This window comes from Boleophthalmus pectinirostris, unplaced genomic scaffold (genome assembly GCF_026225935.1).
Source record: "Boleophthalmus pectinirostris isolate CB_2022bp ecotype Guang Dong unplaced genomic scaffold, ASM2622593v1 HiC_scaffold_18, whole genome shotgun sequence".
Lineage (NCBI taxonomy): Eukaryota > Metazoa > Chordata > Actinopteri > Gobiiformes > Gobiidae > Boleophthalmus > Boleophthalmus pectinirostris.
The window spans coordinates 24,151,099-24,169,032 of record NW_026571133.1 but is presented as its reverse complement, the minus strand read 5'-3'; the positions used below and the strand labels follow the sequence as shown (position 1 = coordinate 24,169,032).

Below are 17,934 nucleotides of genomic sequence, written 5' to 3'. Positions count from 1 at the left end.
AGCCCAAGAGGAACCCAGGTCAGTCCAGAACCAAGGGGAACCCAAGCCAGTCGAGACCTCAGCTCCTCAGGATGAAATGTGTTCAATTACCTCAGAAGTGGAGACTACCCCACCAGCCCCACCTCCAGAAATGGCCACAGTTGGTCAAGACATCACTAGTCCAGCAGAGGGCACACCAGAGATCATCAAAGCACCCCCTACTGCCGAACGGCACGTATCTCTGGATGTGTTTACACGTCCTGAGGCTTCAGCAGTGGACTCTCTCCTACCAGAGGAGAATACAATAGAGGTCCTTACACCTGAACAAATCAAAGTCCTACTGAGCTTGTGCCACCAGAGGAGATCACTGAACCTTTCGTTACACTTACACAGCCCCGAGCTTCTCAGGACATCTCCTCTGAGTCTGTAAATTCAGCAGAGGACTCAATCGCACCACCTGAGGAGATTATGGTCCCTCTGGCTTCCACCCCTGAACCTCCTTTACCTCTTGTTGCACCAGAAGAAGTGCAATTAGAGAAGCTCAATCTAGACAAGACAGAACTAGAAGAGGTCAAACTGGAGGAAATCCAACTCCAGCCAATCCAACTAGAGGAAGTCCATCAGGAGGAGGAGGTCCAACCAGAATTAATCCCACTGGAGGAGGTTCAGCTGGAGCTCCAACCAGAGACTGAACCTGCAACCTCACGCACCAACGAAACAGTGTCCCTACAAGAGGTCTTCATCACACCTACAACCAAGGTCCCCAGTGAACCAGGAGACATCTGAGGCAAGTGTGGAATCCAATGTAAAAACCCTTTACCCAGAAGCCACACATTGCATGATCAGAGCAATGATCAAAAAACTGGTTACAAAATTCAAGCCGTTTCCAGACACCGACCAACAGGAAGCGATTATTCAAAGACTCCGAAATGTGGAGAACCAGATTGTCATGCTTGAGAACCGTGAGCTCAGAGGCAAAGATCTCAAAAACATTGCCAAAGCGGCTGCTAAAAGCCTACGAAAACAGATTGTCTCTGTGTCTGCACCATTCTCTGATGGCAACACCGATTTCTTTGAGATCATAGTGAAGCAACATCTCACCGTCCAACTCGGCAACTTCTTGGCCAATCCTAAAACAGCACGAGCAGGTTTAGGACCGCGTAAGATCTTTAGGAGTAACTTAATATGCAAAGGTTCTCTCAGCTTCCATTTCCTGTCTGGGCTGGTCCACTATTTCAATGTAGGACGTCCCTCTTCCCCTCCCCCAACCTCCAACCTCACCCCTAACCCTCCTCTGTCTGCACCTGTCACCTGCCCAAACCCCTAAATCCAACATTCTTAACCTGATTGGATTCCTAAGTTTTTATTTATTATATTTAAATGGATGGGATGGATATTAAAAACAATTAGACACTAGGTATACCCATGTGTTACATACTGGCGCCCCTTTGCGCATCATATTGTGTGGATTTTTATATTTATGTATGTTTTGTGGCATGGTTGGTCTGGGTATAAATAGCCCGCCTATCAGCGGCGCACTCTCTTGCTCCTCGGCCTCGCCCTCTGCGCACCTGGGCATGCGCTCGTAGCTATGCACACTTCTTTGCCTTGGCTGCTAGGCGCAGGCCGCACCATGCCTGTTAACTGTTAGCCTTTTGTGTTTGACCTGGTGGGACCGGCTGTCCTGTTTTCGCCTTTTGTTTGGTGTTGTGAAGTTTGTCCTATTGCGGCTACCGTATATAGCGAAGACTACCACTAGAGGGCATACATTACTGTTAAGTTGGGAATAAGTGAGTTCAAGTGTGCGCTCCTGTTAATATGTACTAACGTTGTAATAAACACGCTTCGAGAACAACTCAGCCATATGCTTTGCCTCATAACGTGACATGGTGTCAGAATTGAAGACTTCACACCTACATTGAAGAAAAAATGAAAGTTTGGACCTCCTGAGCCTTTTGATTTTACACAACCGGCAAAGTGGCCGTCATAGCATCAAGGGTTCTCCCGGTTCAGAGTCGCATCAAAACTCGACAAAGAGGACGGCAAGGTGCAGGTGAACTCGCTTCTGTAATCAGTGGGGAAAGATTCAGAGCCAATCTACGGATCATTTGTGTTTCCTGCTGCTACGGAGGAGAGGCCACATCCAGAATATGACTTTACTCTTGTGATGGGAAAGTTTGACGAGCACTTTGTCCCTAAAAGAAACGTTATCCACGATCGCGCCTGTTTCTACAAGCGGAGTCAAAGGGCCGGGGAGACAGTGAAGGCTTTCGTGCGGAGCCTCTATGAGCTCGAGCAGCACTGCGAGTTCGGCGCTAGCAAAGATGAGCAGATCCGAGACCGCATCGTCATTGGATTAGTGGACAAGGAGGTCTCACAAAAACTGCAGCTAGAGGCGGATTTGACCCTGGAGAGAGCCGTCCAGCTACCACGTCAAAGTGAGCAGGTAAAGCAGCAAAGCGCAGAGCAACTGGAGACAACTGTGAATGAGGTGAAGCAAAAACATTACAATAACGCGAGAAGGAGCCATGACAAACCGCAAGCACAGGGGCACGGGCAGAAATACAGTGAAAGTAAGCCAAACTGTCCAAGATGTAACAGAATGCATGGTAAAAGAGAAAATTGCCCTGCCCACAATAAAAGATGCAGAAAATGTAATAAACTGGGACATTTCAAGGTGGCATGCAAAACTAAAATGCTAAAAGAAGTCAGAGCTGAGGCTGTAATGGATTCAGATGAAGATTCATTTTTCATTGGAGAGCTTTTCCTGGGAGCAGCGAAGTCAAAGCCAACAGTCATCAAGGAGTCAAACGCAGACACTGAGTGGGACGTTGAGCTACTGGTCAATGGCAGCTCGGTGGATTTTAAAACAGACACTGGCGCAGACACTACTGCTATGATACAAGAGACTTTCAAAAAGCTCCAGCACAAGCCCATATTGATCCAATCCAAGCCAACTGTGTATAGCCCAGGTGGAAGAGTCAAATGTGCTGGTAAGTTCCTTGCCACTACCACATACAAAGATCAAAAATATCAGCATTGGATCACAGTTATCAAAGGACAGTATGCCAGTAATTTGCTAGGCAAGACTGTGTCAAAGCGCATGGGACTAGTAATGAGAGTCAATCAAGTCAAAAGTGAGTCCACTGGCGATGTGTTCGGGGAAATAGGACTGCTGAACTGTGAGCCTGTTAAAATAGAGCTGACTAAAGATGCAGTCCCATATAGTGTCAGCATGCCACGCAGAGTCCCCTTTCCACTTCTTCCAAAAGTTGAGAAAGAGCTACATCGCATGTTAAACCTCAGGATTATTGACGAAGTTACCGAGCCAACTGACTGGTGTGCACCAATGGTGCCCGCACCAAAACACAACAAGGATCAGGTCAGAGTGTGTGTGGACTTGAAACGCTTGAACAAAGGAGTTAAGCGTGAACGCTACATCCTACCCACACTGGACGACATAACACCCAAGCTGGCCGGAGCAAAGGTTTTCTCCACTCTAGACGCCTCCAGCGGGTTCTGGCAAATCCCGCTGGACCCAAGTTGTCAAAAACTGATCATGTTCATCACTCCTATAGGAAGATTTTGTTTTAAGCGTCTGCCATTTGGCATTACATCAGCGCCTGAGATTTTCCAGTGACTGATGAGTGACCTGCTAAAAGGCCTGGATGGGACAGTCGTTGTTATGGATGATATCCTGGTGTTTGGATCTACTAAAGAAGAGCATGACCGACATCTCAATGCGGTGTTGCACACAATCAAAACATCTGGTCTCAAGCTCAATAGGGTCAAATGTCACTTTGGGAAATGGAGCTGCAGTTTTCACACATCATTAGACACATCATTAGTGGGGATGGTGTGAAACCTGATGAGACAAAAGTGGAGGCTGTTGCTAAGATGCCCAACCTGTCAAATGTGGAACAGTTGAAGCAGGTGCTTGGACTTGTAAACTATGTGGGGAAGTTTCTGCCAGACCTGTCCACTGTTTTGCACCCGTTAACCAATCTGCTCAGAAAAGAGACTGCATGGGTTTGGGGTGAGCTTCAGGACCGAGCCTTTAATAAAGCAAAGGCAATGCTCATGGTGGCACCAGCTCTGTGTTACTATGATGCAAGTAGACAGACAGTGGTCAGTGCGGACACCAGCAGCTATGGGCTGGGTGCTGCACTGTTACAGGACCATGATGGAGAGTTTACATGTTCCTGGTAAACAGTTAGTGGTCGCGGATGCGCTCTCAAGACATCCACTGAAAAACAGTCAGGTGCCAGAGACCGAAACACAAGTAAAGGCATACGCAAACGCTATTGTGGCAAGCAAACCGATAATGTCAAACAAACTAGAGGAAATATGCAGAGAGACTCAAAAAGACTCAGAACTTCAAAAAGTGACCTCCTTCAACCGAAAAGGGTGGCCTTAAAAAATGACTGAGAGTTCAACTATGCATGGATATTACGCTAGAACTGGTCAGTGACAACGCAACACAGTTCACATCTGCAGAGTTCCAAGACTTCAGAGGTATGGATTTTCTCACATAACCTCCAGCCCTCATTATCCACAGTCCAATGGAGCTGCTGAGAGAGCTGTACAAACTGCCAAGTACATACTCAAACAGCCCGACCCTTGCTTAGCACTTATGAGTTACCGCTCCACTCTAATCGCAGCAACTGGTGCTAGTCCTGCACAGCTCATGACAGGGAGACAAATCCGAACCACTGTCCCTGTACTTGAAAAGACACTACTGCCGTGCCCAATCAATCCAGACCAAGTCCTCCTGAAGGACAATGCGGCAAAAGACTCTTACAGATTCTTCTACAACCGCAGACATTCAGCTCGACCACTCTCTGAACTTCACCCCGGACAAAATGTTAGAGTGAAGATTGATGGAGAAAAGGGATGGACAACTCCTGCTAAAGTCATCAGTAAGTCCAAAGAGCCAAGATCCTACCTCGTGGAAATGTCCAATGGAAAGGTGGCCCGTCGCAACAGACATCATCTTCAGGCTGTTCCTGGGACAGCAGAGAATTCTGAACAACAACATGACGATACCACCACATCACAGCAGGACGTGTTCCCTGCTACAGCAGTGGCAGCTTCTCCAGACCCTCCGACAAGCCAGCCACTTGCAGGTCCTCCCCAAGGGCCTCCCGCACAACCTGTCACTCCTGTGCGACCTCAAGGGGCCGAGAGATAAAAGTGCCTCTTCGATTCAGAGACTGATGTTAAAAGGGCAAAATAACCCCCTTCAGGACTGAGGGCAGTCTACCCCAATGATGTCCTGCACTGTTCTATAATGATTATTGTTAATTTTTTAAAAATAAAAAAATAAATAATAATAATAATACATGTAAGGAAAACATTTACGGTTTGTGTTATTGAAATGTATATTTTGTTTGTGTATTTGGTACACCATTTGATTATATGAACATTCAGCTAAAGCCTAGTACTGCTAAATGGCAGTGTTTTTTGTTTTGTTTTTCAAGGGGGAAGATGTTGTGAAGTTTGTTCAATTGCGGCTACCGTATATAGCGAAGACTACCACTAGAGGGCATACGTTACTGTTAAGTTGGGAATAAGTGAGTTCAAGTGTGCGCTCCTGTTAAGATGTACTCACGTTGTAATAAACACGCTTCGAGAACAACTCAGCCGTATGCTTTGCCTCATAACATGACATTTGGTAAGGTTAGTTTTGGGGACACCTTTTTTCCTTTAGGTTAGTGGTGTTGGTACCGGCTTCTACGGCCCTGTAGGGGGTTGGATCAGTGCAACATCATTTTGTTCTGTTTGGACCAGGTCCACCTTTCAGTTGATACTTTGTTTTTGGGCACGGGAGGGGTTTTAGCATTTTAAAGTAAATAAAAATTAACTTAAAAATAAAAACATCTTTTACTTTTGTAACCTTTTCCCCTCCTGTGTCCTTTTTAATATGTTTGATCCACCCAATTCATAACACCATGGCAAAGAATTGAGAAGATTTTTTTGAAGTAGATATCTAAATCAAAGTGTTGAATGTAAAAACACCTACATTCAACCTACAAAAATGATATCTGCCCATCCATGCATAATAATGACTCAAATATCACCAATTAGGCACTGTTTAAATTCACTTCAGTAAATAAACTAGGTTTTTTGAAGTGAATGAAAAAAAAAATTTTACAAAAGGTTAATTTACTTTGATGGAGAACAGTGTGATCTACTTGTGTGTTATTGATTGTGCAGTAACTATAGGAGAAGACTCAAGTACAGGCAAAAGTCAACACCTGCTTTTTGATTCACACCATGAATTATTCATACAAGCACAGAGGGAAAGGTGGAAGAACATGTGTAGAAACGAAAGCCTCTCTGCTCATGGAGATGCAAAACGGGCTTTTAAACAAACTGTTTTACAAAACAATGAAGCCGCAAATTTCAATAAATATTTTGGATAATTTTCAATGTCAAGATTTGCTCCCGTTCGCACAGACTTGGTCTGATCCTGCTGAAATTTGAATCACTAATGTGCGATCTTATCCTGAATATAATACACTCTCTCTCTATATAGTTCAGTTTTCACGAACAGTTACCTTGTTTTGACAGCTCCACCAGATCCATGGTGGGTGATTTTGACATTTTTTAAAAGACGCTTAACTATTGCTATTCAGTTTGTGAATTGAGTAGTAAAGGGCACTGAAATCTACAGCCTTATTTGTGTGAAACTGAGATAAATTACAATTTAAGTTTTCAGGTATAGTTCCAATTGTGTACAAATGTAAATGGTCCTGATTACAACATAGATTTCAAGTTACAATTTTAGTTGCACTGTAATGAATTTAATTTGATGTGCTTTTGTCTGTCTGATAGAGTAGACAATAATTGAATTATATTGGGAAATATGTTTTTGGTTTTGTTTTTTTGGTTTTGTTATAATGACGTACTGCTTTTACCTGTTTTTTGAGAAGATGGACATCTTGTTTGCATTCATCCTCTTCCCAGTGCGCTGATAGGTAATCTTCTAGGTGCTCCTTTATGTATGGAAACAGTATATCCTAATAAATAAATAAATAAATAAAGCAGCAATAATTAGGTCTTAATTAAGTAAAGATACCTCTGCTTAATCCCTTGTGCAGAATTTTTAAAAAGCCACATCCTATACCACCTGCATAACAACAGTAGCTAATCAAGTACATTTTGTCAGCGAGTAGCAGTGCAACAAACAAGAACCGATCGCCATCAAAGCAACACAACGCCATGCAAAGACAAAAAATATACTTTACCTTTACAAACGTAATCGGAGTCGTCGTTCCTTCGATATCCAATAATAGTGCACAAGTATTTACTGGTATTGAGACATTAGCCATTTTTTCTTCTGTCTTTAGCTAGCTTAGCATTGATAGATGCTTTTTACACGGATATGTTGAACTAAGCAGCAAACGGTCAACCCAGCCGGTGCGATCAAATAAGCCTCAGCAAATAACAAACGTCTATAATTCACCATAAATATAATTCACTTGAGAAGGCATGAGCTGTAAACTAGTCTAGCGGTGGTTTGCAACGCTTTGACTTGACACTGTGTTGCAGAAAATGGCCCACATGTTCGGGTTTTGCATACCCAAATCAGCAGGTGGCGCTAAAGAGTTATGGATACAGCGCACTTCTTCTTTTCCTTCTTCTAGTGGAGTTTTATTGGCAGTTAACAAACAACTGATGGTGCATAACATGGATCTGTTAAAATAATCTTATTACCGGCATTACCGTCACCAACTGATAAGGAGTGTGAACTAAAATGCAACTGTTTTGTTTTGTTTTTTCTTCACTCGCACAATAACTCTTATGCCACATACTCCCACACTTTAGGTGGCGATACAACTTGCAGCACTGTCCATCGCAATAAATGCAAATAGAACGACGATCAAAATATTTTGTTCTCTTTATTTGCCAACCTCAATACGCTAAATTTTTATTCTTTGTTAAATACCTGCATACATTTAACTGCTGCAGTCGTAACTACTGCGACATTATTGGAAAAATCAAAAGGAAGTCTTGTCTAGCGCTGTTGGTCCAAAAGACAACTAACGGGATAGCCATAAGTAGGTTATTTTGACGTAGTGTTCTTATATTGTCAGGCCTATTTTGAAATAGAGTTTATATAAAACATGTCAGAGGACTACGAATTTAGTGAAGATTCAAGCCTTATGCGAATGGAGGAGGATGGGGAGGCAAATAGCGACGATCCAATGACTATGGGCAGTGAGACAGAGGCCGAAGGGTACAGGATTGACGCCAGTAAAAACGAAGAGGATGAGGGGTGCGTATAATTTGCTGTTTTATAGCCGTCATTTCTAGATTTAGACCAAAGCACCGCTGTAGTATCAAATGTATTAGACTGTTTTGCAATTGTAACGCGATTACTTGAACCCTATGAAGAACAGCAACACAGATTGTCCGTGCTAATCCCATAAATAAGCACTACTGACATTCACCCTACAAATAAAATTGATGCAACGTACTTATTTTTCTTCGTGGTATTCTTTGCTGTTATCATAAACAGATAATACTGTTATTATTGTTCGAGATTTAAAGGTGCACTAAGTATTTTTTTCTGATGGAGGGTACACCATAGCCATACTACCAGTCAGGTGGGCACACCATCTCTCGTTTTTGTTTTTTGTTTTTGTTTGTTTGTTTTTTTGTTTGTTGTTGTTGTTGTTGTTTTTTTACTACTTTCTACATTTTATATACATATGGAAGACATCAAATTTATGAAGATAGATATATGAAATTATGTTGAAAAGAAAAAACTTAAATAGCTCAGCTAAATATTTTTAGACAAAGGGTGGCTACTTAAAGGCTATTAAAAATTATTATTTAACTTTTTTAATTTGCAACATAATTCCAATTATCTTATCTTCATATATTTGATGTCTTCTGTGTGTATACAAAATGTAGAAAGTAGTAAAAAATAAAGACAAAAAGCTGTGAATGAGATGATGTGTCCAAACCTTTGACTGGTCGTGAACATTATGGGTTTAAATGCATTACCTGAAATGTTCCATTATTGAATAAAACGTATCTATATAACATTTGTTTAATTACAGGTGTGCTATAAAATCCTTTGAAAATATCTGCATTTAAAATAAAAAATGTATAGTGATTTCTTTTTTGTTTTCTTTTGCAGCAAGATGTTTGTTGGGGGCCTGAGTTGGGACACAACTAAGAAAGACCTGAAAGATTACTTTTCCAAATTTGGTGAGGTTCTTGACTGTACGTTGAAGCTTGATCCAGTGACTGGTCGCTCAAGGGGCTTTGGTTTTGTCCTCTTTAAAGATCATCAAAGTGTTGAGAGGGTATGAGCAATATGTCAAAAATAACAAACAAAAAGAACATCCATTGCTTACTCTTACTGTTTATTTTCTCAAGGTGGTTTCACAAAATGAGCACAAACTAAACGGAAAAGTAATTGACCCCAAAAAGGCAAAGGCTATGAAGGGCAAAGAACCAGTGAAAAAGATCTTTGTAGGAGGTCTCTCACCAGACACTCCTGAGGAAAAAGTGAGAGAGTACTTTGAGGCTTTCGGCGAGGTATGTCAAATGCATTTTAAAAGTTTGAGCCATGTATTATTAGAATTAAGTCAATATTCCAAATCAACAGGTTGAGTCAATTGAACTTCCCATGGAGAATAAAACTAACAAACGGAGGGGTTTCTGTTTTATAACTTTCAAAGAGGATGAGCCAGTTAAGACCATCATGGAGAAAAAGTTCCACAACATTGGTCTAAGCAAGGTATTTTTTCTGTAGAACAAATATTCTTATTACTTATTTACTTATATGCAATTTCTGTAGTGTGAAGTGAAGGCTGCCATGTCAAAGGAGCAGTACCAGCAGCAGCAGTACTGGGGCGGCAGAGGTGGATCTCGGGCTCGGGGAAGAGGTGGTAGGTACAGAATGAATTAATGTCTTCAGCAGGATATATATATAAATATATATATATATATATATTTTTTTTTAATATATATATATTTACATACATACATATATATATATATATATATATATATATATATATATATATATATATATATATATATATATATAATCTTTCTGCACTGCAGGTCCTAATCAAAGTTGGAACCAGAATTACGGCTATTGGAACCAAGGTTATGGAAATTATGGATATAATCATGGTTATGGAGGATATAGTGGGTATGATTATTCTGGTTACAACAACTACTATGGTGGATACAGTGATTATGACAGTAAGTAGCAATTGACTTAAAAACTGTCAGAAAATGGCCAGAAATATGCATGAAATATTGTTTTTCTTGGTGAACATTTGAAGGTCAGTCAGGTGGATACGGCAAGTCGCCAAGGCGAGGTGGTCACTCGAACACTTACAAGCCGTATTGATGGGGAAACCCAAAAGGACTATAGGTATGTATAGCTATGAAACCATGATGACTTGATGCTAAGATAGACAATTAACTGGTATGGGGCCATTTTATGTCTTTTTCTCAGCACCCACAAGTACTTACAATAGTGGTAACATAGACATTAAACTGTTGTGCTGATTATTATTTAACACAGCTGGCCTTCTGCTGCCTTTTTGCATCTTTTTTTAAATTGTAGATTTAACAGGTAAAGAACTGATACTACAATTAATGGATGGCAAAGTTGTGCAAGGTAACAGAAAAAGAAATGTTGTCTCCTAACTCTGACATACCTTGTTTGTACCTGCCAGCGGAGCTTCCTTGCAGGCCATGAGCTGACTCCCAGAAACTCTCAGGGCCCGCTCAGTGCGGACCGGGTTTGAGACGCATGAGCTCTCGAATGCTGCCATTTGGTATGGTCTTACAACATCCTGTATCAGCATTTCTAAACTAAACAGTATGGGACACTTCCAGCTTTGTCGTCATTCTCTCTACAAATTGTTCTTAATGTATTTAATGTAAAAAGTACACATAACAAACATATGTAATGTTATTTTTTACAGGCTCTTACTCCCCCACACGTAATTACTATATTTGATTTTTTAAAATTAACAATTTGCTTTTTAAAGGCTATGTTCAGCATTCTCAAGACTTTCCAGTTGATACTGTCATTATTACAATATATGCATTAATAATGCCTAAATGCTTGTTTCTTTATTTAGCCTGTAGTCCTTAAAACCTGGTTCGTATTGGACTCCTCTGTGGTGGGGGATAAAGTGCTCTTTTGTACATGTATTACTGTATTTTGTTACTGACAGCAATGGAAAAGTTTTCTCTATTATTTTACTCTAACAAATTTTCTCTTATTTTTTTTTCTTTTGTAAAACAAGAAGAAAATGAAGTGTCAGTACATTTCCAGATATTTGCATGTAATGCTTTTCCTTAATGTGTCCTTTGACAAATGGAAGATTTACGTATTAATGGGGATTTGTAGCTAATGAAATAAGTTTAAGTTTAGCTTTAAGTTATGCTTTTTAATGCTTCATAATTTCTTCTTATTCAAGTGTTTTTCTTTGTTTTATATAGGTATGTTGAGTGACTTCTGTCAACGGAAGGAACCTTTGCCAAGACGATGGGTATCGAGTAAAGTGCAATGACTGAATGAAAAAAATAGTACTATCTCATCGTCTTCAATTCTCTGAGTATTCTCTGAGTGTCTCATTTGACTTAAGTCTTTATGTTCTGTGCTTATTTAAATAATGCTCAATATCTGCTTTCAACAATTACGTGTCAATAATAACCTTAGGTGTGAGGCTCAAAAAAATGTATTACACTTTTGGCTTGGTCACATACAGCTTTGATGCATTATGATTATGCACATTTAATAATGTCAACAGTAAACATACAGCATATTCAATGTGCAACTTAAAAAATAAAAAAAATAATGTGAACAAAATAAGATGAACAAAATAAAGTAATATTAAATTCTCAATTTTCAAGATCGGAGTGTTGTAGTTGAAGTAGCTTTTTTTTTATTTACTCAGCCTTTATTATTCACATATTCTAATGCATATTGACACTTGAAAACACCTCTGAACAATTTATATTTGTAGAAGCATTCATGTTTATTAAAACTCGGGAGTTTTAGCGCATTTATTTTGGTCACGTGACGCGGCGCTGGCACTCCTTCCGGAGCCTGTTCCACGTGCGCTCCCAGAAACTGTGAGCAGAACACTAAGGCTATGTTCGAATTTCCACCCTAATTCTATTCACTGATTAGGCCCATTAATGATAGACCACTCACTCATTAGCGCCCTCTATAACGTCTTATTCACAGAGCAGTCCGGACATGCAGCGCGCTGCATTCAGGTCACGTGACTATGGCGTCTAAGTGAAAACCGTCCACTAAACTCCGGTAAACCTTGATTTATGTCATAAATAACGATCAGATCAGACTAACACACAAGGTTTTATGAACTAATAATAATCATACGAGTTTTTGTCACCCTGGATTTCACGTAAACAGACTGGATTATTTGCTTTTTGTCTGAAATGTAGAAATTACCTGTCTTTTAACAGTTGGAGCTAACTTGAGGTTAGTGGTTTTCTATGGCAAAATGTCTGTGGAAAGGTCTCACGTGTTCTCCACCATGTTAATTAATCTACCTAAATCTACTTTTTGTGTATCGTTAGTGCAAAAGCTATAATAACGCCCGTTGGTTTTGTCTCTGAACTAGGATGGGGAAAAGGGTTTTATCGAGAAATTAAAAAAAAACAACTGCTGAATTAGTACTGTGTCCTCTATAATCCTGGCTTCATGTATGTACATTTTCTACAAACTCACCCACAGCACCAGCTGTCAAAGCGTTCAAATGAAACTTTATGTATATGTAATTCTTTATGCAGTAGGTCAGCCAAAATTAAACATCGGCCTGTGCAGAAAATTTAAGGCGAGTTAAATTGAGGCTAACAACAATAGGATACCTGCACACATTAAAAAACTCTGCTCACAGTGTATGAACTAAACACTTCCTTCTTTGATTATCACACTATATTACACACGATATTATGCAGAGGGGAGAGCTCTGGACAAGGAGCAAGGACATGGATATTTTAAATAACACCTCAACAAAACTCAGAAGTCAGTTAAGCTTATTTTAGAACTTTTAAATGCCTAATTAACAAATACATGGAATAGCCAAGGTATAAATGTCGGGTTTAAACTTAAATAAATAGATTTTTTTTACCATCATATAGCCCAACATTACAATTAAAAAGTGCTCAGTATTTAGATAAATATAATTAACATCCTTAAGATTTATATAACTTTTGTGGCAAACAAAATGATGAGAATGACAATGATCAAAACAACCACACCAATTAAGATCATCATCTTAATATTTTTCCACCAGTATTTCCTGGCAACTCGAGAAGACGTTCTTTGGAAGGAGTCAGCCTGAAAATAAAAAATTACACAATCTTTCAGCTTCCAAGGTTAGTTGGGATCTTGCAGTGGTATCAGCAGTTTTAGTTTACAACAGAGGAGAAAGGTCACAAACAAATAGCCCAACTCACGGATGCTTGTAGGTCGTCTGTTTTGCCAATGAGATCATCTAATCGGTCCCCTCTTTCCAGCACCTTGTTGATATTGTCTTTGAGTATAACTTTCACCTCATTAACTTGACCTTGTACATGGTCAAGTTTAGCAGAGGAGCTAGAGGAGGGTGTTTGAACGTTTGGGTCTGCCTAGAAAATCACACACACAGTTTTAAATTAAAAGTTACAATTTCAGAGCCAACATTATATCATTTGAACAAAAGGATATAGAAGCCTCAGAGCAGAAAAGAGAACAGTTAGTGACTATGCCAGACTTCCTGAAAAAATGCTTACAAAGTGTCAGTTTGCATAAGAGAACTATGAGCAGAGAAAACACTGAGCTCCCTTGGACTTACACAGACACCATTGGCCTGGTTTTAATGTAGGCTGCTATTACAAATCTAAATGAAAGACAAACTTACCATTACACCACAGCATGTGTTCCTGTCACAACTGACATCAAAGTTCATCCAACAATCAAAGTCATGGTTAAAGGAACACAGATCATATTCTGAGTCTTTCTGTAAGATCAGGGTAAATGTCTAGTGAAGGTTGCACCTTGTGCGTTATTCATTAACTGGCCAACCCTTTACCACTGCCTCAAAAAGAAACACATGGTAGGCCTAACAACGTTGCACTCTCAGTTCCTGATGAACTAATCTAAAGTTGTATATCGTTAATTATATACATCAGTAGCAAAACTGTCAATAACAGATCTACTCACCATCAGCCGTGAGGAGTGGCGTACACTGGACGGATATTGAGGAGCAGAGGGCTGCGTTTGCTAGGCACAGATATTTGCAAGGCAATAAGGGTGAAGTCATCCGCTGGTTGAGTCCACTTTATTTCCTCATCCTGTTTTGCAGTGAGTTGTCAGTTGCATACTGTATGTTTTAGAGATGTTTAAGTAGAATTTACACATGAAGGCAATGTCTGGAGACCTTCAGGGCATAGTCAGTCTTATTCATTTTTGTCTCAACAGAAATTTAAAATGTATACTGAACAGTGTTGGGCAAATGAAAGTAGAAAAACAGAATACAGTTGTTTGCCTCGTAGTAACTTTTAGTTACTTCTTGCCAGAAATGTGTGTAATCTATACAACTGTGTTGTAAAACAGTAAAAAAGATAAACAAGTAGCACAGGATGTAATCTTCTGGTGCACACATATTTGCTGTGAACCAAAACAATACAAATGTTGGTTTAAGGAGGACCATGCGCATTGCCTCTGCTTGAAGTCAGGTTCTATAACAGAAAGTGTAATTAGTGTGAAGAATTCATGCTTTTTATAAGTTTGTTCCTGAGATATATATTATACTTTTGAGAAAAAGTAATCAGAGTTGTAATTAGATTACTTTTAATAAGTAATCATAGTCAGTAATCAGATTGATCAGATTCTGAAATTGTGTGCAGTCAAAACTAAGACGATGGACCCAAGAATATCTGGGAGGAAAAACTTCCTTTTCACCTCAGAGTCCGTAGGAGAAGGACATTCAGGTGAGTAATATAACACTAATGCTGTCATTTAGGGGTCTAATGTTCTGACCTGTCAAGCTACAAAATGCCAAAATGTTTTTACTTCAATAGAATTAATTCTACACACAATTCTGACCTGTCCTCCTCCTGATCTTCTTCTTGTGATGTTCATTAAAAATAACATATTTAAGGCTATAGGGTTGGTTAAAATAAAATAAGTTTTTCAGGTAATATTACTAATAAAGTGTCTCATTCACAGATAAAATGTGTGATCAGATTAGTGATGCTGTACTTGATGCTTATCTAAGTAAGGACCCTGACTCCAAAGTGGCCTGTGGTATGTACATTTTTGTATTGTTTTAAAGTTTGGTTTACCGCAATATATTAGCACTATGTGGCTTTTCTGATACTTGTCTCCACTGAGATGTCATTGCTTTGCTTGGAATGTTCCACAATTTGCCGCGTATTTATTTTGAACACTCAACACTGGTTTATATTGCATTATTCATTCACTTCACACTCATTGTGCAATGTTTTTTTGACAGAGTGTGTTGCAAAAACCGGCATGATTTTATTGGTTGGTGAAGTTACATCCAAGGCCATTGTAGATCTTCAGTTTGTTGTCCGAAACACAATAAAGAAGATTGGCTATGATGATTCAGCCAAAGGTGCAGCATTTAGCATTTATCTTAACCGATAAGTTATACCTGAATTAGTTGTGGATTTCTCTCTGATCTGCAGGGTTTGACTATAAGACTTGTAATGTCCTGATTGCCCTTGAGCCACAATGTGTAGAAATCTCTGACTGTGTCTTTGGAGGCAGAGATCAAGAGGACATTGGAGCTGGTGACCAGGTTTAGAATATTCAAGAATAAAAACAATAACAACAATCAAACATGTATAATTTAACATTTTCTTGCAGGGGCTAATGTTTGGGTATGCCACTGATGAGACAGAAGAGTGCATGCCTTTGACCATACTCTTGGCTCACAAACTCAACTACAGGATGAGGGAGCTGTCCCATAATGGAGAGTGTCCTTGGATACGACCTGACTCTAAATCCCAGGTCAGCTGCATATAATGACTCAAAAATGTACTTATTTATGATGTTTGCTTATAAAGGTTACTACTTCAGGTAACTGTGGAATATAAAGACAACATGGGGGCAATGGAGCCACAGCGAGTCCATACAGTTGTTATCTCAGTGCAACACAGTCCTGACATTACACTGGAGGAGATCAGGCACCAGATTATGGAGAAGGTGGTGAAAGTTGTCATTCCTGACAAGTATCTGGATGAGAAGACCATCTACCATCTTCTTCCAAGTGGGAAATTCCTATTTGGTGGTCCACAGGTGGGTATTCTGTAAACATTAATGTTTGAGGGATGCAATTGCATGTTTTTGCTGACCTGTGACATTTATGGTACTGGAAAACAGGCTGATGCAGGCCTTACAGGACGTAAAATCATTGTGGACACCTATGGAGGCTGGGGTGGGCACGGAGGAGGGGCTTTTTCTGGAAAAGATTATTCAAAAGTAGACCGGTCTGGAGCATATGCTGCACGCTGGGTGGCCAAATCTTTGGTGAAAGCTGGACTATGTAGAAGGGCTCTTGTGCAGGTGATGTTTGTTTACTATACTGCAGCGTATATTTTTATGATATATTTAGATTAGTGTAAAACTAACTTTTTACTGCTAGATCTCATATGCCATTGGTGTCAGCCATCCACTTTCTATCTCTGTGTTTCACTATGGAACGTCATCCAGAGATGAGGATGAGTTGCTGCAAATTGTACAGAAGAATTTCGACCTGAGACCAGGAGTTATTGTAAAGTAAGTAATGTACAGGGTATAGTATTTCAGTATGTAGTTGGTAAGTTATAGTTTATATTTTTTTCTGTAGGGAATTGGGTCTAAGAAGACCCATTTATCAGTCCACAGCCTGTTACGGTCATTTTGGCAGAGAAGAATTTCCCTGGGAGCAGCATAAACCATTGGTTTTCTAGAAGATGAATAAAACTGATATAACACAAGCTAAAAGCATAAATATAAAAGAAGTGCAAGTCAATATAAACCTTTAATTAAACCTTGTTGCTGTTTAGTATATGCTGTACATAAGTAAACCTGCATAGGGGCATGTTATTTTATCGGAGCAAGGAAAAGGTTTGTAATCATGACAATAAAGAAACTTTGAACGAGCTTGATGCCATAATTATGCCATATAAATGTTAGATAATTTAACATCTGGGACAAAGGTCCTGTTTGAACTAGTGATTCAGTGTAATTCAGTAAAAAGAATATGTTATCTCAAATTTAATTAAACCCTTGATTAGAAGGACCAATTGTAAGTAAGTGTATAAAATGCCCTTATATGGTAAATGGTCACATTTTCATACATTGCATTTCCACCTGAACCTGTATCTCAAAGTGTGTTACATCAAGGAGCTCATTCACACACACCCATTCACACACCCATTCATACACCAGAGTACGCAGATACTAGGGGTGAGATTGGTTAAGTAGGTTAAGCATTTATCTGAGGAAGAAGGAATCACACTGCCATCCTGTAGGTCAGTGGATCTGACCACTCAACTATTGATGTTTCTGTCAAGAGCAGGAACCACCAACCATCAGTGGATAAATGCTCTATACAGAAATAGTTTTATGTATAGCCTACAGAAATTACTGTGATATACTTAAAGGTATAATTACCAGACTCAACACATTGTTTAATAGTTGCTATCATCACCTAAAGACGGCGCTGTTGCACATGCATGAATATCAACAGCTGAAGAAAAGTCAGGATCACTTGCTTTGGCATGTGCAGAGCATAGTGCAGAGGCAGGTGACTCGGTGGAGCTGACAAGAGTAGCCTTTAGAACTATCGTTGATTTGGTAAATTAAGAAAAAATAAATGCTAAACAAGTCAAAATTAAATATTGAGCTAATAAAAGATATGTCTTCACTAGAATCTTTTAGTTCTT

General features: G+C 39.6%; 4 protein-coding genes across 16 annotated transcripts in view; 2 read left to right on the top strand and 2 right to left on the bottom strand.

Moving 5' to 3' along the window:
* The window catches only part of enoph1 (enolase-phosphatase 1), a 16,043-nt gene extending 8,489 nt beyond the window's left edge, over positions 1-7,554 (bottom strand). Inside the window, exons 1-2 of the mRNA XM_020921887.2 lie at positions 7,230-7,554; positions 6,900-7,001 (exon numbers count right to left, since the gene is read on the bottom strand). Coding sequence (XP_020777546.1) covers positions 6,900-7,001; positions 7,230-7,313 — 186 coding nt within the window. The 5' untranslated portion in view covers positions 7,314-7,554. The remainder of the gene's footprint in view (positions 1-6,899; positions 7,002-7,229) is intronic.
* A 266-nt stretch (positions 7,555-7,820) lies between these two features.
* Positions 7,821-11,879, top strand: LOC110157406 (heterogeneous nuclear ribonucleoprotein D0-like). Of its 7 annotated transcripts, XR_008632141.1 has the most exons (9): positions 7,821-8,260; positions 9,131-9,299; positions 9,373-9,534; positions 9,605-9,736; positions 9,797-9,887; positions 10,066-10,211; positions 10,281-10,384; positions 10,692-10,793; positions 11,467-11,879. XR_008632141.1 is itself a non-coding variant. In XM_055153296.1 (8 exons), the coding sequence occupies exons 1-8, from the start codon at positions 8,109-8,111 to the stop codon at positions 11,477-11,479; spliced, it is 969 nt and encodes a 322-aa protein (XP_055009271.1). In that variant the 5' UTR covers positions 7,821-8,108; the 3' UTR covers positions 11,480-11,879. The 7 variants fall into 7 exon arrangements, 6 of the variants coding, with proteins under 6 accessions (XP_055009271.1, XP_055009270.1, XP_055009275.1 ...); XM_055153296.1 differs by lacking the exon at positions 10,692-10,793; XM_055153295.1 differs by having other exon boundaries at positions 10,692-11,879.
* Positions 11,880-17,149, top strand: mat2al (methionine adenosyltransferase II, alpha-like). 6 transcript variants are annotated; one of them, XM_055153292.1, is made up of 11 exons: positions 11,880-12,475; positions 13,293-13,374; positions 14,887-14,970; positions 15,209-15,286; positions 15,495-15,617; positions 15,691-15,803; positions 15,872-16,015; positions 16,085-16,303; positions 16,388-16,570; positions 16,650-16,783; positions 16,854-17,149. In XM_055153292.1, exons 3-11 carry the CDS (start codon positions 14,901-14,903, stop codon positions 16,954-16,956), a joined length of 1,167 nt encoding a protein of 388 aa, XP_055009267.1. In that variant the 5' UTR covers positions 11,880-12,475; positions 13,293-13,374; positions 14,887-14,900; the 3' UTR covers positions 16,957-17,149. The 6 variants fall into 6 exon arrangements, with proteins under 6 accessions (XP_055009267.1, XP_020777379.1, XP_020777381.1 ...); XM_055153293.1 differs by having other exon boundaries at positions 12,034-12,295; XM_020921720.2 differs by lacking the exon at positions 13,293-13,374 and having other exon boundaries at positions 11,881-12,475.
* Positions 12,740-14,331, bottom strand: si:ch73-234b20.5 (uncharacterized protein LOC449923 homolog). Of its 2 annotated transcripts, none has more exons than XM_020921725.2 (3): positions 14,201-14,331; positions 13,456-13,626; positions 12,740-13,336 (listed from the first exon to the last, which is right to left on the bottom strand). In XM_020921725.2, exons 1-3 carry the CDS (start codon positions 14,201-14,203, stop codon positions 13,199-13,201), a joined length of 312 nt encoding a protein of 103 aa, XP_020777384.1. In that variant the 5' UTR covers positions 14,204-14,331; the 3' UTR covers positions 12,740-13,198. The 2 variants fall into 2 exon arrangements, with proteins under 2 accessions (XP_020777384.1, XP_020777383.1); XM_020921724.2 differs by lacking the exon at positions 14,201-14,331 and adding an exon at positions 13,899-14,102.
* Positions 17,150-17,934: the final 785 nt, after the last annotated feature.